The sequence below is a fragment of the Scyliorhinus canicula genome, chromosome 6 (genome assembly GCF_902713615.1).
Source record: "Scyliorhinus canicula chromosome 6, sScyCan1.1, whole genome shotgun sequence".
NCBI lineage: Eukaryota > Metazoa > Chordata > Chondrichthyes > Carcharhiniformes > Scyliorhinidae > Scyliorhinus > Scyliorhinus canicula.
Window position 1 is genome coordinate 14,562,038 of NC_052151.1, and position 22,623 is coordinate 14,584,660.

The 22,623-nt window shown below is 50.0% G+C and overlaps 1 protein-coding gene across 1 annotated transcript in view; it reads right to left on the reverse strand.

Annotated features, from left to right (window-relative positions):
- Positions 1-1,846: 1,846 nt before the first annotated feature.
- LOC119966932 (calpain-11-like) overlaps positions 1,847-22,623 on the reverse strand; it is a 134,757-nt gene continuing 113,980 nt past the window's right edge. Inside the window, exons 17-21 of the mRNA XM_038798890.1 lie at positions 19,887-19,944; positions 19,449-19,510; positions 13,841-13,909; positions 11,372-11,450; positions 1,847-2,022 (exon numbers count right to left, since the gene is read on the reverse strand). Coding sequence (XP_038654818.1) covers positions 1,847-2,022; positions 11,372-11,450; positions 13,841-13,909; positions 19,449-19,510; positions 19,887-19,944 — 444 coding nt within the window. The remainder of the gene's footprint in view (positions 2,023-11,371; positions 11,451-13,840; positions 13,910-19,448; positions 19,511-19,886; positions 19,945-22,623) is intronic.

A 22,623-nucleotide genomic window follows, 5' to 3' on the forward strand; every position in this document is an offset into this window, starting at 1 on the left:
CCCCTCACCTCCCTCCCCCTATCTGCCTCACCTCCCTCCCCCATTCCTCCTCACCTCCCTCCCCCTATCGCCCTCACCTCCCTCCCCCTATCCTCCTCACCTCCCTCCCCTATCCCCCTCACCTCCCTCCCCCTATCTGCCTCACCTCCCTCCCCTATCCTCCTCACCTCCCTCCCCCTATCCTCCTCACCTCCCCTCCCCCTATCCCCCTCACCTCCCTCCCCCTATCTGCCTCACCTCCCTCCCCTATCCTCCTCACCTCCCTCCCCCCTATCCCCCTCACCTTCCTCCCCCTATCTGCCTCACCTCCCTCCCCCCTATCTGCCTCACCTTCCTCCCCCCATCCTCCTCACCTCCCTCCCCTATCCTCCTCACCTCCCTCCCCCTATCCCCCTCACTTCCCTCCCCCCTATCTCCCTCACTTCCCTCCCCCCTATCCCCCTTACCTTCCTCCCCCCTATCCAAGGTCTTGGAGATGGGAAATAAGAGATTGACCAGGATCTATCGGGATGAGGGAGCAGTTATGTGGAGGGTCTGGAGATGCTGGGATAGTTTACCATCGATTAGAAGTACCCAGGTCCCTAAAGGCAGCAACTCAAGCAGACAAGGTTGTGAAGAAAGCATATAGAATGCTCTCCTTCATTGTCAGAGGTATAGAATATATAAGAAAGGATATGATGTTAGTATTGTCTAAGACACTGGTGAGGCCACAGCTGGAGTAGTGCGTGCAGTTCGGGTCACTGCAGGAAGGATGTATTACTCTGGAGAGAGTGCAGAGGAGGTTTACAAGAATGTTGTCAGGGTTAGAAACGCGTGGCTACGAGGAGAGATTGGATAGGTTGGGGATATTTTCCTTGAAACAAAGAAGGCTGAGAGGTGACATAGAACATACAGTGCAGAAGGAGGCCATTCGGCCCATCAAATCTGCACATTAAGCCTATTCCACCCTATTTCCGTAACCCAATAACCTCTCCTAACCTTTTTGGACACTAAGGCCAATTTATCATGGCCAATCCACCTAACCTGCACGTCTTTGGACTGTGGGAGAAACCGGAGCACCCGGAGGAAACCCACGCAGGCACGGGGAGGATATGCAGACTCCGCACGTGTATTTGCTTTGTTTGGCCCCTTGTTCCGCACTGTAACCAATGTTTGTCGATGTGCCATTTGTCAATGTTCTCTCTTGATTATTCTCTTGTCTACTATGTACATACTGTGTACGTTCCCTCGGCCGCACTGTACTTTGGTACATGTGACAATAAATCAAATCAAATCAGACCTTAAGTGCTGTAAGCTACAGGGCTGTGGACCGGGTGCAGGAAGGTGGGATTAGAAAGGGCACCTGGGTGCCCTCGGGCTGGCATGGAGAAGATGGGCTGAATGGCCTCCTTCTGCGCTGTAATTGCTCTATGATTCTAAAAAGTTACAGTCAGAAGTCTTACAACACCAGGTTAAAGTCCAACAGGTTTGTTTTGAATCACTAGCTTTCGGAGCACTGCTCCTTCCTCAGGTGAGTTCCGAAAGTTAGTGATTCAAAACAAACCTGTTGGACTTTAACCCGGTGTTGTAAGACTTCTGACTGTGCTCACCCCAGTCCACCGCCTGCATCCCTACATCATGTTTAAAAAGTTAAGAAGCGACTTAATAGAGATGCTCGAAATAATCAGATGTTTCTACAGAGCAGTTAGAGAAAAAGCAGTTTGTGCTGGTTAGAGTGGGAAATCAGATATGAAATAAGTGACAAAATCCAGGGGGGGATGTTTAATCAGCCAGCTGTTATGGCCAGGAACTAAAAGTGTGGTGAAAGCAGACTCATTAGTCAGTTGGATAAGTCATGGAAAAGGGTCTAGCACAGGCACACAGGGCAGAATGGTCTCCTTCTCTGTATGTTAGAGAACGACTTACTGGTTGCAAATTCCACACGGAGGAAGCAGTTGATGAAACTCTCCAAAGTGATCCTTCCTGATGAGTCACCGTATCTTAGAGCCATGAGATTGAGCGCAGAGCTCGTGACTTCAAAACCTATGAGACAAAGAAAAGATGCAGCGGGAACCACTGAGTCAGTCAGCCAACAAAAAACAACAGACAGGACGGCAACAGGGAAAATCAGCAATTACACTGACAGACATTACATTTGATCAACATTTTAACCCCCCCCCCCACCCCGCCCCACACCCCCCCCCCCCCCCCCCCCCCCCCCCCCCCCAAGCCATCACGCCTGGTCTCTGTGGAGTCCAGTACTAATCTGTGTCTTTGGCCACATCAGAGCGGCTCAACAGGTACAGCACAGGGTTAGATACCGAGTGACGCTCCCTCTATATTGTCCTGTCAAACACACCCAGGACAGGTACAGCACAGGGTTAGATACCGAGTGAAACTCCCTCTATACTGTCCTATCAAACACTCCCAGGACAGGTACAGCACAGGATTAGATACAGAGTGAAACTCCCTCTATACTGACCTATCAAACACACCCAGGACAGGTACAGCACAGGGTTAGATACCGAGTGAAACTCCCTCTATACTGTCCTATCAAACACTCCCAGGACAGGTACAGCATGGGGTTAGATACAGAGTGAAACTCCCTCTATACTGTCCTATCAAACACTCCCAGGACAGGTACAGCACAGGGTTAGATACAGAGTGAAGCTCCCTCTATACTGTCCTACAAACACACCCAGGACAGGTACAGCACAGGGTTAGATACAGAGTAAAGCTCCCTCTATACTGTCCCTATCAAACACTCCCAGGACAGGTACAGCACGGTGTTAGATACAGAGTAAAGCTCCCTCTATACTGTCCCTATCAAACACTCCCAGGACAGGTACAGCACAGGGTTAGATACAGAGTAAAGCTCCCTCTATACTGTCCCTATCAAACACTCCCAGGACAGGTACAGCACAGGGTTAGATACAGAGTAAAGCTCCCTCTATACTGTCCCTATCAAACACTCCCAGGACAGGTACAGCATGGGGTTAGATACAGAGTGAAGCTCCCTCTATACTGTCCTATCAAACACACCCGGGACAGGTACAGCACAGGGTTAGATACAGAGTGACGCTCTCTCTATACTGTCCCTATCAAACTCTCCCAGGACAGGTACAGCACAGGGTTAGATACAGAGTAAAACTCCCTCTATACTGTCCCTATCAAACACTCCTAGGCCTTTGGGCAGCAGGGTAGCATGGTGGTTAGCATACATGCTTCACAGCTCCAGGGTCCCAGGTTCGATTCCCGGCTGGGTCACTGTCTGTGTGGAGTCTGCACGTCCTCCCCCTGTGTGCGTGGGTTTCCTCCGGATGCTCCGGTTTCCTCCCACAGTCCAAAGATGTGCGGGTTAGGTGGATTGGCCATGCTAAATTGCCCGTAGTGTCCTAATAAAAAAAAGTAAGGTTAAGGGGGGGTTGTTGGGTTACGTTTATCGGGTGGATACGTGGGTTTGAGTAGGGTGATCATGGCTCGGCACAACATTGAGGGCCGAAGGGCCTGTTCTGTGCTGTACTGTTCTATGTTCTATGTTCTAGGTACAGCACGGGGTTAGATACAGAGTAAAGCTCCCTCTATACTGTCCCTATCAAACACTCCCAGGACAGGTACAGCATGGGGTTAGATACAGAGTGAAGCTCTCTCTATACTGTCCCTATCAAACACTCCCAGGACAGGCACAGCACAGGGTTAGATACAGAGTAAAGCTCCCTCTATACTGTCCCTATCAAACACTCCCAAGACAGGTACAGCATGGGGTTAGATACAGAGTGAAGCTCTCTCGATACTGTCCCTATCAAACACTCCCAGGACAGGCACAGCATGGGGTTAGATACAGAGTGAAGCTCTCTCGATACTGTGCAATCAAACACTCCCAAGGCAGGTACAGCACAGGGTTAGATACAGAGTGAAGCTCCCTCTATACTGACCTCTCAAATATAGAACCACAAAACTATAAGACAAAGGAGAATAATTAGGCCATCTTGCCCATTGAGTCTGCTCGGCCATTCAATCATGGCTGATATTTGTCTCATGCCCATTCTCCTGCCTTCTCCCCATAACCCCTGATCCCCTTATTAATCAAGCACCTATATATCTCTGTCTTTAAGACACTCAGTGATTTGGCCTCCACAGCCTTCTGCGGCAAAGAGTTCCACAGATTCACCACCCTCTGGCTGAAGAAATCCCTCCTCATCTCTGTTTTAAAGGATTGACCCTTCAGTCTGAGATGGTGTCCTCTGGTTCTAGTTTTTACTGCAACATCCTCTCCATGTCCACTCTATCCAGGCCTCGCAGTAGCCTGTAAATTTCAATAAGATCCCCCCTCATCCTTCTAAACTCCAACGAGTACAGACCCAGAGTCTTCAACCATTCCTCACATGACAAGCTCTTCATTCCAGGGATCATTCTTGTGAACCTCCTCTGGACCCTTTCCAAGGCCAGCACATCCTTCCTTAGATAAGGGGCCCAAAACTGCTCAGAATACTCCAAATGGGGTCTGACCAGAGCCTTATTCAGCCTCAGAAGTCCATCCCTGGTCTTGTATTCTAGCCCTCTTGACATGAATGCTAACATTGCATTTGCCTTCCTAACCGCCGATTGAACCTGCACATTAACCTTAAGAAAATCTTGAACTAGGACTCCTAAATCCCTTTGTGCTTCTGATTTCCTATGCATTACTCCATTTAGCATATAGTCTATTCTTCCGTCCAAAGTGCATAACCTCACACTTTTCCACATTGTATTCCATCTGCCACTTCATTGCCCACTCTCCGAGCTTGTCCAAGTCCTTCTGCAGCCCCCTTGCTTCCTCAATACTACCCGTCCCTCTACAGATCTTTGTATCATCTGCAAACTTAGCAACAGTGATTTCAGTTCCTTCTTCCAGATCATTAATGTATATTGTGAAAAGTTGTGGTCCCAGCACAGACCCCTGAGGCACACCACTAGTCACCGGCTGCCATCCTGAAAAATACCCCTTTATGCCCACTCTCTGCCTTCTGCCAGTCAGCCAATCCTCTATCCATGTAAGTACAATAGAAAAAAGAACAAGACAGCACAGGAACATGCCCTTTAGCCCACAATGGGCCCTTAATTTATTTAGAAGCCTCTTATACGGCCCCTTGTTTGGAAATCTAAACAGTCACGTCCACCGGTTCTCCTTTGTCTAACTTCCTTGTTAATCCTCAAAGTCTTCCAGCAGATTTGTCAGACATGACCTCCCCTTGACGAAGCCGTGCTGACTCAGTCCTATTTTAACAAGCACTTTGAAGTACGCCGCAATCTCTTCTTTAATAATGGACTCTAAAATCTTACCAATGACCGAAGTCAGGCTAACCGGCCTATAATTTCCCATCTTCTGCCTCCCTCCCTTCTTAAACAGGGGTGTTACATTAGCCACTTTCCAGTCCTCTGGCACCCTCCCTGCCTCCAGTGATTCCTGAAAGATCACCACCACCAATGCCTCCACAATCTCCTCAGGTATCTCTTTTAGAACCCTGGGGTGTAGTCCATCCGGTCCAGGTGACTTATCCACCTTCAGACCTTTCAGTTTCCCCAGGACCTTCTCTTTAGTGATGGTCACTGCACTCACCTCTGCTGCCTGATTCTCCTGAAGTTCTGACATACCACTGGTGTCTTCCACCTTGAAGACTGATACAAAATAACTATTCAGTTCCTCTGCCATTTCTTTGTTTCCTATTACTACACCTCGAGCCTCCTTTTCCAGTGATCCAATGTCTATTCTTGCCTCTCTCATACCTTTTATGTATTGTAAAAAAAACTCTTCCTGTCTTCTTTTATATCTAGCTATCTTCTCCCCCCTTATTGCTTTTTTAGTTATCCTCTGCTCACTTTTAAAGGCTTCCCAATCCTCTGGCTTCCCACTAATCCTCGCCACTTCCTATGCTTTTTCTTTTACTTTTATGCTGTCCTTGACTTCCCTTGTCAGCCATGGATGCCTTGTCCTCCCCTTGGCATGTTTCCTCCTCCTTGGGATGAATTTCTATTGTGCCTCCCGAATAACCCCAAAAACTCCTGCCATTGCTGTTCCACTGTCTTCTCTGCTGGGCTCCTTATCCAATCAACTCTGGCCAGCTCCTCCCTCATGTCTTTGTAGTTACCCTTATTTCTTTTAATTTTTAATTTTTAAAGTACCCAATTCTTTTAGTTTCCAGTTAAGGGGCTGTTTAGCACAGGGCTAAATTGCTGGCTTTGAAAGCAGACCAAGGCAGGCCAGCAGCACTGTTCAATTCCCGTAACAGCCTCCCCGAACAGGCGCCGGAATGTGGCGACTAGGGGCTTTTCACAGTATCTTCATTTGAAGCCTACTTGTGACAATAAGCAATTTTCATTTCATTTCATTTAGCGTGGCCAATCCACCTGCCCTGCGCATCTTTGGGTTGTGGGGGTGAAACCCACAGACATGGGGAGAATGTGCAAACTCCACACGGACAGTGACCCAGGGCCAGGATTCGAACCCGGGACCTCTGTATCATGAGGCTGCAGTGCTAACCACTGCGCACCGTGCCATCCGTAGTTATCTGTATTTGATTGTAATACCGTTACATCTGATTGCTCCTTCTCCCTCTCAAACTGCAGGGTAAATTCTATCATATTGTGGTCACTCAGGGTCCCTTCACCTTAAGCTCCCGAATCAAGTCTGCCTCATTACACATCACAAATCCAGAATTGCCTGTTCCCTAGCAGGCTCTGTCACAAGCTGCTCCAAAAAAAAATCTCTTAAACATTCCACAAATTCCTTTTCTTGGGATCCACTACCAACCTGATTTTCCCAGTCTACCTGCACATTGAAGTCCCGCGTGATTATTGTAATATTGCCTTTCTTATGTGCCTTTTCCAAATCCTGATTTATTTTCTACCCCACATCCTGACTACTGTTAGGGAGCCTGTACATAACTCCCATCAGGGTCTTTTTACCTTTGCGATTCCTCAACTCGACCCGCAGAGAGTCTGAGCTTTCTGATCCCATATAGCTCCTTGCCGTCGATTTCATTCCTTACTAACAATGCAACCCCGCCCCCTTTGCCCATCTGCCTGACCTTTCAATAGGACACATATCCTTGGATATTTAGATCCCAGCCCTGATCTCCTTGCAGCCACGTCTCTGTGATGCCCACATCGTACCGGCCAATGTGCGCAACTAGCTCATTTACCTAGGACAGGTTGATGCGCGATCAATGAACACCGAAACGAAGGAGTAGTCCGAATCGAAGGCTTTAATTTACAAGAAGTGTGCCCAGCAGCTTGAGTATAGAAAGAATGATGGCTGCAGGGGCACACAGGTTCTTGTACTCCGCCTCATGGGCGGAGCTACCTTGATCTTGACCAACGGGAAAGCAACACTTGGGCCAATGGGAAGCAAGCCTTCTCCACCAATAGCAGCTCACACTCCCAGGTACCGTAGTACCTCTAGTCATACTACCACACAGGTACAGCACAGGGTTAGATATAGAGTAACGTTCCCTTTACACTGTCCTGTCAAACAGACCCAGGACAGGCACAGCTTAGGGTGAGATACAGAGTGAAGCTCTCTCCATACTGTCTCCATCAAACACACCCAGGATAGATACAGCACAAGGTTTGATACAGAGAAAGCTCTTTACACTGTCCCCATCAAACTGCCCCAGGACAGGTACAGCACAGGGTAAGTTACAGAGTGAAGCTCCCTCTATACTGTCCTATCAAACACACCCAGGACAGGTACAGCACAGGGTAAGTTACAGAGTGAAGCTCCCTCTATACTGTCCTATCAAACACACCCAGGATTGATATAGCACAGGGTTAGATACAGAGTAAATCTCCCTCTATACAGTCCAATCAACCACACCCAGGACAGGTACAGCACGGGGTTACTTACAGAGTAGAACTCCCTCTATACTGTCCTATCAAACACTCCCAGGACAGGTACAGCACGGGGTTAGATGCAGAATGACGCTCCCCCTATACTGTCCTATCAAAAACACCCAGGACAGGTACAGCACAGGGTTAGATACAAAGTAAAACCCCTTCTATACTGTCCCCATCAAACACTCCCAGGACAGGTACAGCACAGGGTTAGATACAGAGTAAAACTCCCTCTATACTGTCCTATCAAACACACCCAGGACAGGTACAGCTCGGGGTTAGATACAGAGTAAAACCCCTTCTATACTGTCCCTATCAAACACTCCCAAGACAGGTACAGCACGGAGTTTGATACATAGTAAAGCTCCCTCTACACTGGCCCCATCAAACACTCCCAGGACAGATACAGCACGGGGTTACTTACAGAGTAAAACTCCCTCTATACTGTCCTATCAAACACACCCAGGACAGGTACAGCACAGGGTTAGATACAGAGTAAAACTCCCTCTATACTGTCCTATCAAATACACCCAGGACAGGTACAGCACAGTGTTAGATACAGAGTAAAACTCCCTCTATACTGTCCTATCAAACACTCCCAGGACAGGTACAGCACGGTGTTAGATACAGAGTAAAGCTCCCACTATACTGTCCTATCAAACACACCGACGACAGGGACAGCACGGGGTTAGATACAGAATGATGCTCCCTCTATACTGTCCTATCAAACACACCCGGGACAGGTACAGCATGGGTACAGGTACAGAGTAAGCTCCCTCTATACTGACCTATCAAACACACCCAGGACAGGTACAGCATGGGGTTAGATACAGAGTGAAGCTCCTCTATACTGTCCTATCAAACACACCCAGGACAGGTACAGCACGGGGTTAGATACAGAGTAAAATTCCCTCTATACTGTCCTATCAAACACTCCCAGGACAGGTACAGCTCGGGGTTAGATACAGAGTAAAATTCCCTCTATACTGTCCTATCAAACACTCCCAGGACAGGTACAGCTCGGGGTTAGATACTGAGTAAAGCTCCCTCTATACTGTTCTATCAAACACTCCCAGGACAGGTACAGCACGGTGTTAGATACAGAGTAAAGCTCCCTCTATACTGTCCTATCAAACACTCCCAGGACAGGTACAGCTCGGGGTTAGATACTGAGTAAAGCTCCCTCTATACTGTCCTATCAAACACTCCCAGGACAGGTACAGCACAGGGTTAGATACAGAGTAAAACTCCCTCTATACTGTCCTATCAAACACACCCAGGACAGGTACAGCACGGTGTTAGATACAGAGTAAAGCTCCCTCTATACTGTCCTATCAAACACACCCAGGACAGGTACAGCACGGGGTTAGATACAGAGTAAAGCTCCCTCTATACTGTCCCTATCAAACACTCCCAGGACAGGTACAGCACAGGGTTAGATACAGAGTAAAGCTCCCTCTATACTGTCCTATCAAACACTCCCAGGACAGGTACAGCACGGTGTTAGATACAGAGTAAAGCTCCCTCTACACTGTCCCTATCAAACACTCCCAGGGCAGGTACAGCACGGTGTTAGATACAGAGTAAAGCTCCCTCTATACTGTCCCTATCAAACACTCCCAGGACAGGTAAAGCACAGGGTTAGATACAGAGTAAAGCTCCCTCTACACTGTCCCCATCAAACACTCCCAGGACAGGTACAGCACGGGGTTAGATACAGAGTAAAGCTCCCTTTACACTGTCCCCATCAAACACTCCCAGGGCAGGTACAGCACAGGGTTAAATACAGAGTAAAGCTCCCTCTACACTGTCCCCATCAAACACTCCCAGGACAGGTACAGCACGGGGTTAGATACAGAGTAAAGCTCCCTCTATACTGTCCCTATCAAACACACCCAGGACAGGTACAGCACGGGGTTAGATACAGAGTAAAGCTCCCTCTACACTGTCCCCATCAAACACTCCCAGGACAGGTACAGCTCGGGGTTAGATACAGAGTAAAGCTCCCTCTACACTGTCCCCATCAAACACTCCCAGGACAGGTACAGCACAGGGTTAGATACAGAGTAAAGCTCCCTCTACACTGTCGCAATCAAACACTCCCAGGACAGGTACAGCACGGGGTTAGATACAGAGTAAAGCTCCCTCTACACTGTCCCCATCAAACACTCCCAGGGCAGGGACAGCACGGGGTTAGATACAGAGTAAAGCTCCCTCTATACTGTCCTATCAAACACTCCCAGGACAGGGACAGCACGGGGTTAGATACAGAGTAAAGCTCCCTCTATACTGTCCTATCAAACACTCCCAGGACAGGTACAGCACAGGGTTAGATACAGAGTAAAGCTCCCTCTACACTGTCCCCATCAAACACTCCCAGGACAGGTACAGGACCGGGTTAGATACAGAGTAAAGCTCCCTCCACACTGTCCCCATCAAACACTCCCAGGACAGGTACAGCACGGGGTTAGATACAGAGTAAAGCTCCCTCTATACTGTCCTATCAAACACTCCCAGGACAGGGACAGCACAGGGTTAGATACAGAGTAAAGCTCCCTCTATACTGTCCCTATCAAACACACCCAGGACAGGTACAGCACGGGGTTAGATACAGAGTAGAGCTCCCTCTACACTGTCCCTATCAAACACTCCCAGGGCAGGTACAGCACGGTGTTAGATACAGAGTAAAGCTCCCTCTATACTGTCCCTATCAAACACTCCCAGGACAGGTACAGCATGGGGTTAGATACAGAGTAAAGCTCCCTCTACACTGTACCCATCAAACACTCCCAGGACAGGTACAGGACAGGGTTAGATATAGAGTAAAACTCCCTCTATACTGTCCTATCAAACACTCCCAGGACAGGTACAGCACGGGGTTAGATACAGAGTGAAGCTCCTCTACACTGTCTCCATCAAACACACCGGGTCGGATTCTCGGAGAATCGGGAAGGGAGCATGAATTCCACCACGTCGCTCGCGCTGGGCCACCGATTCACCGGAGACTGGAGAATCGCCCTGGCGCGGTTGTCACGGTGCCGGTCGTAGGCCAATGAAAGCGGCCCCCGCCGCGATTCTCCACGCTCGAAGGGCCGAGTGCCCGCTGAGTCCCGCCGGCGTCAATCGCGTATGGTCCTACCCAGTGGGACCTTCGGCATTCTGGCTGCGGGGGCCATCCTAGTGGGGGAGCAGGGGGAGCCGACTGTGGGGGGGGGGGGGGTGCCTCCATGGTGGCCAGGCCCACGATCGGGGGAAATCGATCAGCGGGCACGCTCATTCCGGGGAGGGACCTATATTCCCAGGAAAGCTGCAGATTGGAATTAGATAGAGTAAATTTCCCTTTATACTGTCCAATGAAAGATGACCATTTTGTCACTTTTCCCCTTGCTCCGGGATATATGAATTCACCCTGAAATTCCCTTTTGTGTAAAGCAAACAATTCCAGCATCTTTACCCTCTCCTGTAACATAACTCAACCTAATGACATCAATGGAAATGATGGAGTAAACAGGGTACTTACCAGCTCCTTGCAAGCTGTTGGATAGTTGTATCGGACGCAGAAACCCTGTGCCTTCTACATCACTCTGGTGGAACATGTCCTAAACATGGATAAAGCAACTCAGAGAACTTTCCTCCTCAAACCAGCGAGGCCTCACTGTCGCAGCAATAAGACTCTTTCCCCCAGTCAACACTGACACCCCTTCGCCCATAAGACCAATTAGGCCACTCGGCCCATCGAGTCTGCTCTACCATTCAATCATGGCTGATATTTTCTCATCCCCATCCTCCTGCCTTCTTCCCTGATCTCCCATCTGGTCTCCTTCTGCCAAGTGTAGGTTGTGCACCTGATAGAAATCAGCTTTTCAGGTTATCTATAGATGAGATAGATAAAAGGTTTAATTGAGAAATCATTCAGAGTAATTGGCTATATCATATCAACCATGAGATTGACCAAAGCTGACTAGCTGGGAATTGATGTGACTCCAAATTTTTATATTTTGCAAGTTGCTTGAGACTGGCCAGAGAATCCAAGGCCAATGACAAAAGACTCCATCGTATGCAGATGCCTTCCCAGGCCTGGACAGGTCCGTTTCCATGCTAAGTCAGTCAGGGTCATAGTGACTTTTCAAAAACTGTGTTAATCTAATTAATGTTAGAGGCATAATTGGCAAGCCAGGATTTTGAAAATTACACCAAAACATTTATCTCTGAAACTGAATTATAAATGAGTTAAAGCCAATCACAGCTGTAAAGAAGGCAACACTTTAAGATAACGATCTTCTTAAAAATCACTTATTGGGATGGAAAAATCCATTGCGGAATCAATCTAACTTCTTTCTGAATCCAATGTCTTTGCTGCTTGCTTTTGCTAAAACCGCCATTTTCCTTTTGTTTAAATCAATCCGTAATTTTGTACTGTGTGTCATGATTTGAAGAAATAACCAAGATTGGTAATTGTATTTTAAACTCAACCACTGTATTCGCTAAAGACAATCAGTCTGACCTAATTTGTATTGTAACCAAGAGTTTACCAGTACACACTAAAGCTGACAAATCAAGTTCAACAAAACTTTGCCAAAAAGCACAGCCTGGAATTTCTGTTATTTGGGAACTAAGAAGGGATAATGCACATCCAGGGTTGTGAATAGACACAGAGATCCATCAATCCTGATTCTGTCCTCAGCTGCCTCAATCTAACCTCAAAGGTCAGGGGGCAAGTGTGGTGGTTAATGGGTCACAGGGTAACAATTAGGGCCACAAACCTGAGCAAACTTTGAACGGCAGAAACTGGAACATTCCATTCCGCTTTGTGGGGAGGAGGGGTTTGGGGTCACAGGTCAGGGGCCCATCGAACAGAGAGGCAGGAAATTGGGTCACAACCCTTCTCTGCCACTTCCCCATCCCACAGAGATCCAGGGAAAATTGAAACAGAAATAGGGTTGGCCACTCATCCACTGCCCTGCCTCACTCCTGTCCTGCCTCACTTTAATAATACTAATCTTTATTATTGTCACAAGTAGGCTTACATTAACGCTGCAATGAAGTTACTGTGAAAAGCCCCTAGTCGCCACATTCCGGCGCCTGTTCGGGTACACAGAGGGAGAATTCAGAATGTCCAAATTACCTAACAGCACGTCTTTCGGGACTTGTGGGAGGAAACCGGAGCACCCGGAGGAAACCCGCGCAGACACGGGGAGAACGTGCAGACTCTGCACAGACACTGACCCAAGCCAGGAATCGAACCAGGTTCCCTGGCGCTGTGAAGCAACAGTGCTAACCACTGGGCTACAATGCCATCCTTGGGTGGATAGAATACTCTCCCTACCCCAATGTACAGGGGTACACATGGCCAAAGCGAATTGGAGTTTCACCAGAGACTTTCAGTGAACGGATAGAGAAAGTTTAACTTGTCCGTACTACTGGCTTATGTCAACAATCAAAAACAGCCATCGAGCCCAGCATCACTCCTGGCATCGCGATCACCCCCAGATAAAAGTGGACTTCATGCATCAGGTTGAGGGCTTTCAAGGTGTGAACCAGTCATCATACTACAAGGAGACAGGAGGCTGTGTGTGCTCAGGGATCAGAAGGAAGTGGGGCGAGATTCAACAAATGATTAACCAGCACACCAGTGAGCCAAATGCCTTTCACAACTAACCTGGCAGCTTTGGTGGTCATTTTCTCAAAACAGCCCAGAAATGCCGACGTTTATGGAGCACAGTTTCACATTTTGCTACGATGCAATTTGAACTCATGACCTTGGATTGTTAGCCCAGCAGAACCACCACTCCCAAACCAAACGACGCGAGAAGGATTGACGGTAGCTGCAGTGTCACTATACAGACAAGTTGACATGTGGGCTGGCCACAGTGAAGAATCATGGATTACAGCAGAACGGTCACACAGTGAGAGTACACTGCTCATATCACATATTAGTCAACCATTAACAACAACATCTTGTCAACCTTGCATATTTGCTTCATTGTACCTTAAAAAGCACCAGCTTTTCCCAGAGGCGTCTGAAATTGTGCCTGTCAAGTCTTCCTGTTCCACTGAGCTGAGTCACTGGTTAAGTATCGATATGCCAACCACAGGGTGTAAAACAGGAGTGTCATTTGTACTGCAATTTGTCTGCCTGCTATGTCTGACGGGACGCTGTGTAACAAGGATATAATGTCCAGGACGGGATTGGAAGAGGCAGGAGCCTGTGCCGATAGAAGCCCACAGGAACAGGGAATCGTCACTGTGTGATAGTGCAGAAGAGGTGACAGTGATCCGACAACTTGTTTTACATTTGATTACCTAAGGAGCCACTGGGAATTCAAATTACGACGTGCAATGATTGGCTGCCGACACACTGTTGTCCATTTTACGCAATCGCATTTTGGTATGATCCAACCCAGGGTGTTTAAGGCCAGTGGAAATTAATTCATGTGTTTTCCTGATGAATACATATTTACATTCCCTCAATTTGGAGATTACAGTCTCCCCTCACCAGGACACCCTGCACCTATCTGAGGCTCAGTCATGTTGACCTTTACAATTCTAAGATAGGCAGGACAGAGCACTGGGGTCTGTCTTATTGCTTGTTTAGCGACTACTCAATGCTTTGAGCCTCCAAAACAGGTCAAACAAGGTCCAACCTCACCTTGGGGTTGCCCTCCAGCCTCGGGGCTACCCAATCCCAGCCTCTGATCTATACCCCACCCCTCAGTCTCAGGACTACCACCCTCCGCTCCCCCCCCCTCCCCCACTCGATCCTCTGATCTATACCCCACCCCTCAGTCTCAGGACTACCATCCTCCACTCCCCCCCCCCTCCCCCACTCCACCCCCACTCGATCCTCTGATCTATACCCCACCCCTCAGTCTCAGGACTACCATCCTCCGCTCCCCCCCCCTCCCCCACTCCACCCCCACTCGATCCTCTGATCTCATCCAGTCTGAGATCTACACCCCAACCCGTAACCCCCCCCACCTAATCTGGGGTCTGCCAGGGCATCTAGCTGACAGAATTGAATCCAGAATTGAATGGCAGAATTGGTCACATCATTTTCTCCTCCTCGGGGAATCCCAGAATTACAAGATTGTAATTCCAGGCCATTTGGCCTATTGAATCTGTACTGGCTCTCCAAACGAGCATCGTGACTTAGTACCATTTCCCTGCCTTTTCCCCATACCCCTGCGCATTCTATTAGCCTCCCGAATGCCCCAATGAACCTGCCTCCACCTCACCTCCAGACATGAACCACTCTTTGTGTGATGAAGATTTTCTCCCATCACATTTGCTTCTTTTCCAAGTCAGTAAATCTGTGCGTCTCGTTCTTGATCCTATTACGAGTGGGAACAGCTTCTCCCTGTCTACTCTGTCCAGCCCCCTCGTGATTTTGAACATCTCTATCAAATCTCCTCTTAGCCTCCTTCTCTCCAAGGAGAACAGTCCCAACCTCCCCGATCTATCCTCATAACTGAAGTTTCTCATCCCTGGAACCATTCGTCTAAACCTTTTCTGCACTTTCTCCAATGTGTTCACATCCTTCCTATAGTGTGGCGGCCGGAACTGTACACAATATTCCATCTGAGGTCTAACTAGTGTCGTTGGGGCAGCATAGTGATTAGCACTGTTGCATCACAGCTCCAGGGTCCCAGGTTCGATTCCGGCTTGGGTCACTGGCTGTGCGGAGTCTGCACATTCTCCCCGTGTGTACGTGGTTTCCTCCGGGTGCTCTGGTTTCCTCCCACAGTCCAAAGATGTGCAGGGTAGGTGGATCGGCCATGATAAATTGCCCTTAATGTCCAAAAAGGGTAGATGGGATTACTGGGTTACGGGGATAGGGTGGAGGCGTGGGCTGAAGTAGGCTGCTCTTTCCAAGAGTCGGTGCAGACTCGATGGGCCTCCTTCTGCACTGTACATTCTATGATTCAATAAATTCAGCATAATCTCCTTGCTCTTGTACTCTACGCCCTATTAATAAAGCCCAGAATTAACTGACCGAACTTTCAGCAATGTGCTACCAGTGGAATGGATGACTGAGGGATAGGGGGAGACAGGAAAAGACTTTGGGGGACAAAAGAGGTCAGGGAGGAGAAAACGATAGAAAGGACAGGCTGCACAGCAAATAGGAAGACTCAGCCGAGGCGGAGCAGGGGATAGATTTTCACTATTGGTCTTTAATGTCTTTGCTGAAAGTTCAGAACAAGAGCAATGGAAAAGCAGAAATAATGAGAGGAAAGTCAAGCAGATGTGAATCCCCATTTAAAGCAGGTTAGACGCAGAGGAAGACTGAGGTGTTATCAAAACACAAGGCTAGGCCTAGACAAGAAGGCCAGGACATTAAAGTGAGACTGAGGTCATATACTCCTTGACCTTTAACATAGTCATAGTCATGGAGAGGGACAGGAACAGACAGTATGGGAAGGTATTTAATTGGGAGAAGGGAAATTATACTGCCATTAGACAGGAGCTGAGGAGCATAAAGTGGGAACAATTGTTCTCGGGGAAATACACATCAGTAATGTGGGGGTTGTTTAAGGGGCACTTGCTGCGAGTGCTGGATAGTTTTGTCCCACTGAGACGAGGAAGGAATGGTAAGGTGAAGGAACCTTGGATGACAAGAGAAGTGGAGCTTCTAGTCAGGAGGAAGAAGGAAGCTTACGTAAGGTTGAGGAAGGAAGGATCTGACTTGGCTCTACAGGGTTACAAGGTAGCCAGGAAGGAACTCAAAAATGGGCTGAGGAGAGGTAGAAGGGGGCATGGAAAAGGCCTGGAAGGAAGAATTAGGGAAAACCCCAAGGCGTTCTACACTTAGGTGAGAAATAAGAGGATGGTCAGAGTGAGAGTAGGGCCGATCAGGGATAGTGGAGGGAACTTGTGCCTGGAGTCTGAGGAAGTAGGGGAGGCCCTAAATGAATATTTTGCTTCAGTATTCACTAGAGAGAGGGACCTTGTTGCCCATGAGAACAGTGTGAACCAGGTTAATAGACTCAAACAGGTTGATATTAAGGAGGAGGATGTGCTGGAAATTTTGAAAAGCATCAGGATAGATAAGTCCCCTGGGCCTGACGGGATACACCCAGGGTTACTACGGGAAACGAGGGAGGAGATTGCTGCGCCGTTGCCGATGATCTTTGAGTCCTCACTCCCCACTGGAGCAGTACTGGATGATTGGAGGGAGGTGAATGTTGTTCCCCTGTTCAAGAAAGGGAATAGGGAAATCCCTGGGAATTACAGGCCCATCAGTCTTACGTCTGTGGTGAGCAAAATATTGGAAAGGATTCGGAGAGATAGGGTTCATGATTATTTAGAAAAACATAGTTTGATTAAAGATAGTCAGCATTGCTTTGTGAGGGGCAGGTCATGCTCATTGAATTCTTTGAGGATGTGACAAGACACATTGTGAAGGTCGGGCAGTGGATGTGGTGTATATGGATTTCAGTAAGGCATTTGATAAGGTTCCCCATGGTAGGCTCATTCAGAAAGTTAGGGGGCATGGGATACAGGGAAATTTGGCTGTCTGGATACAGAATTGGCTGGCTGAGAGAAGACAGCGAGTGGTAGTGGATGGAAAGTATTCCGCCTGGAGGTCGGCGACCAGTGGTGTCCCGCAGGGATCTGTTCTGGGACCTCTGCTCTTTGTGGTTTTTATAAATGACTTGGATGAGGAAGTGGAAGGGTGAGGGTGGGATTGTAAGTTTGCCAAAGGTTGTTGGATTTGTAGATAGTGTCGAGGGCTGTTTCAGGTTATAACAGGACATTGACAGGATGCAGAACTGGGCTGAGAAGTGGTCGATGGAGTTCAACTGAGATAAATGTGAAGTGATTCATTCTGGAAGGTCGAATTTGAATGCTGAATACAGGGTTAAAGGCAGGGGCCGGGATTCTCCGAACCCTGCGCCGGGTCGGAGAATCCCCGGGGTAGGCACGAATCCCGCCCGCCAGCCTGACGCAGGCCTCCCTATTCTCCGGTGCTGTTTTAAGGGGACCAGCAGGATTCCTGCCACGCCGGCCGGCAGCCATTGACAGCGGCCCCTCCGGTGATTCACCGTGCCCCGATGGGCCGAGTGGCTGTGAAGTCTTGCCCAGTCCCACCGGCGTGAATAACTGACCTCAGACACGGAGGGACCTGGCAGGTACGTGTGACGGGGGCCATTCTGAGAGAGCGGGTGGGGGGGATCCGACCCGGGGGGGGGGGGGGGCACTGTGGACTGGCCTGCGATCGGAGCCTACCGATTGGAGGGCGGGCTGGTTCCCTGGGGGCCTTCTTTACTCCGTGCCGGGCCCCTCTAGGGCTCTGCCATATTGCCCGGGGGCCGACGGGGAGAAGGGAACCCCCGCGCATGCACGGAAATACGCCGGCCAGTCTGCGCATGCACGGAAATACGCCGGCCAGTCTGCGCATGCACGGAAATACGCCGGCCAGTCTGCGCATGCACGGAAATACGCCGGCCAGTCTGCGCATGCACGGAAATACGCCGGCCAGTCTGCGCATGCACGGAAATACGCCGGCCAGTCTGCGCATGCACGGAAATACGCCGGCCAGTCTGCTAATGCACGGAAATACGCCGGCCAGTCTGCGCATGCACGGAAATACGCCGGCCAGTCTGCGCATGCACGGAAATACGCCGGCCAGTCTGCGCATGCACGGAAATACGCCGGCCAGTCTGCGCATGCCCGAACCCGCGCCGGCCCTTCGGCGCCGGCTGGAGCTGCGGGGACGACTCCGGCGGCAACCTAGCCCCCTAGAAAGGTGAGAATTCCTCACTTTCGGGAGCAGTTGGCGCCGGTTTTCCCGCCGGAGTGGGGACATAGTCCCATTTTTAGAGAATCCCGCCCATTATTCTTGGAAGTGTGGAGGAACAGAGGGATCTTGGGGTCCACGTACAAGTTGCCACCCAGGTTGATAGGGTTGTTAAGAAGGCGTATGGTGTGTTGGCTTTCATCAACAGGGGGATTAAGTTTCAGAGCCGCGAGGTTTTGCTGCAACTTTATAGAATCTTGGTTAGACCACACTTGGAATATTGTGTCCAGTTCTGGTCGCCTCATTACAGGAAGGATTTGGATGCTTTGGAGAGGGTGCAGAGGAGATTTGCCAGGATGCTGCCTGGATTGGAGGGCATATCTTATGAAGAAAGGCTGAGGGAGCAAGGGCTTTTCTCACTGGAGCGAAGAAGGAAGAGAGGTGACTTGATAGAAGTGTACAAGGTGATGAGAGGCATGGATAGGGTGGATAGCCAGAGACTTTTCCCCAGGGTGGAAATGTCTGTCACGAGGGGGCATAATTGTAAGGTGATTGGAGGAAGGTATAGGGGAGAAGTCAGAGGTCGGTTCTTTACACCGAGTGGTGGGTGTGTGGAATGCACTGCCAGCAGAGGTGGTGGAGTCAGAGTCGTTAGGGACATTGAAGCAACTCTTGGATAGGCACATGGACAGCAGTAAATTGCAGGGGTGTAGGGTAGGTTGATCTTAGATTAGGATAAATGGTCGACACAACATCATGGGCTGAAGGGCCTGTACTGTGCTGTACTGTTCTATGTTCTATGTATATACTGCAATGTAGAGTAAATACTGTGAGGAGGCATTTGCAAGTCCAAGGATACATCCATCGTCAGCACAATCCCTCTGCAGTTATCCAGGCTGAAACCCGCCAAGGTCGGCTGGCCTGTGGTTAATGAAAGAGAATCTGGATGAGTGCAAACAGCGATGTGGCAGATTAACAATTTCAGAAACAGAAAGATAGACAGTACCAATGTGGCACTAACAATTGCACACAAAGACTCGAGACATGTACAATCGAGGCTTTATTGCTGTGTGATGCTATTCCTCCGGCTGCAGCTGTAGAATAGGATCTCAGTGACTCACACGCATATTTATACACAAGCTCCCTGTGGGTGGAGCTAGCCGGCAGGGGCTTACCGGAGGAACCTGTATTACAGGTACAGCCATACATCCCCCTACTGCAAGTACGCATATCTACAGTGGTTATATCACCACAACCAGCTCATTCTATTCTTCAGACTAGCAGCCCTGTAACTCACCTTTCAGAAAGACTTCATTTAAGATCTTCTGTAAGGTAGCTGCATTGATCTCTGGCTTCTGTGGGTCAAAGACACAGCATTATTATCTGGGAAATCATTTTAACATTAAGCTTGGCCCTCAGGGACTGGGTGTACAGTGGGTCACACACTGTCCTTTCCCCTCTGGGACTGGGTGTACAGTGTGTCACACACTGTCCTTTCCCCTCTGGGACTGGGTGAACAGTGGGTCACACACTGTCCATTCCCCCTCTGGGACTGGGTGTACAGTGTGTCACACACTGTCCTTTCCCCTCTGGGACTGGATGTACAGTGTGTCACACACTGTCCTTTCCCCCTCTGGGACTGGGTGTACAGTGTGTCACACACTGTCCTTTCCCCTCTGGGACTGGATGTACAGTGGGTTACACACTGTCCTTCCCCCTCTGGGACTGGGTGTACAGTGGGTCACATGCTGTCCTTTCCCCTCTGGGACTGGGTGTACAGTGGGTCACACACTGTCCATTCCCCCTCTGGGACTGGGTATACAGTGGGTCACACAATGTCCTGTCCCCTCTGGGACAGAGTGTACAGTGGGTCACACACTGTCCTTTTCCCCTCTGGGACTGGGTGTACAGTGGGTCACACACTGTCCTTTCCCCTCTGGGACTGGGTGTACAGTGGGTCACACACTGTCCTTTCCCCCTCTGGGACTGGGTATACAGTGGATCACACACTGTTCTTTCCCCTCTGGGACTGGGTGTACAGTGGGTCACACACTGTCCTTTCCCCCTCTGGGATTGGGTGTACAGTGGGTCACACTTTCCTTTCCCCCTCTGGGACTGGGCGTACAGTGGGTCACACACTGTCCTTTCCCCTCTGGGACTGGGTGTACAGTGCGTCACACGCTGTTCTTTCCCCCTCTGGGACTGGGTGTACAGTGGGTCACACACTGTTCTTTCCCCCTCTAGGACTGGGGGTACAGTGGGTCACACACTGTCCTTTCCCCCTCTGGGACTGGGTGTACAGTGGGTCACACACTATCCCTTCCCCTCTGGGACTGGGTGTACAGTGGGTCACACGCTGTCCTTTCCCCCTCTGGGACTGGGTGTACAGTGGGTCACATACTGTCCTTTCCCCTCTGGGACTGGGTGTACATTCGGTCACACACTGTCCTTTCCCCTCTAGGACTGGGTGTACAGTGGGTCACATACTGTCCTTTCCCCCTCTGGGACTGGGTATACAGTGGGTCACACTGTCCTTTCCCCCTCTGGGACCAGTGGGTCACACACTGTCCTTTCCCCTCTGGGACTGGGTGTACAGTGGGTCACACACTGTCCTTTCCCCCTCTGGGACTGGGTGTACAGTAGGTCACACACTGTCCTTTCCCCCTCTGGGACTGGGTGTACAGTGTGTCACACACTGTCCTTTCCCCTCTGGGACTGGGTGTACAGTGGGTCACACACTGTCCTTTCCCCTCTGGGACTGGGTGTACAGTGGGTCACACACTGTCCTTCCCCCTCTGGGACTGGATGTACAGTGGGTCACACACTATCCCTTCCCCTCTGGGACTGGGTGTACAGTGGGTCACATGCTGTCCTTTCCCCCTCTGGGACTGGGTGTACAGTGGGTCAGACACTGTCCTTTCCCCACTGGGACTGGGTGTACAGTGGGTCACACACTGTCCTTTCCCCCTCTGGGACTGGGTGTACAGTGTGTCACACACTGTCCTTTCCCCCTCTGGGACTGGGTATACAGTGGGTCACACACTGTCCTTTCCCTCTGGGACTGGGTGTACAGTGGGTCACACACTGTCCTTTCCCCTCTGGGACTGGGTGTACAGTGGGTCACACTTTCCTTTCCGCTCTGGGACTGGCTGTACAGTGGGTCACACACTGTCCTTCCCCTCTGGGACTGGCTGTACAGTGGGTCACACACTGTCCTTTCCCCTCTGGGACTGGGTGTACAGTGGGTCACACACTGTCCTTTCCCCTCTGGGACTGGGTGTACAGTGGGTCACACACTGTTCTTTCCCCTCTGGGACTGGGTGTACAGTGGATCACACACTGTCCTTCCCCCTCTGGGACTGGGTGTACAGTGGGTCATGCACTGTCCATTCCCCCTCTGGGACTGGGTGTACAGTGGGTCACACACTGTCCTTTCCCCTCTGGGACTGGGTATACAGTGGGTCACACACTGTCCTTTCCCCTCTGGGACTGGATGTACAGTGGGTCACACACTATCCCTTCCCCTCTGGGACTGGGTGTACAGTGGGTCACATGCTGTCCTTTCCCCCTCTGGGACTGGGTGTACAGTGGGTCACACACTGTCCTTTCCCCTCTGGGACTGGGTGTACAGTGGGTCACACACTGTCCTTTCCCCTCTGGGACTGGGTGTACAGTGGGTCACACACTGTCCTTTCCCCTCTGGGACTGGGTGTACAGTGGGTCACACACTGTCCTTTCCCCCTCTGGGAATGGGTGTACAGTGGGTCACACACTGTTTTCTTCCCCCTCTGGGACTGGGTGTACAGTGGGTCACACACTGTCCTTTTCCCCTCTGGGACTGGGTGTACAGTGGGTCACACACTGTCCTTTCCCCTCTGGGACTGGGTGTACAGTGGGTCACATGCTGTCCTTTCCCCTTTGGGACTGGGTGTACAGTGGGTCACACACTGTCCTTTCCCCCTCTGGGACTGGGTGTACAGAGCATATTCTGTGCCCTTGCCACCCTCAGTGCTTCCTCCAAGTGGTGTTCAACA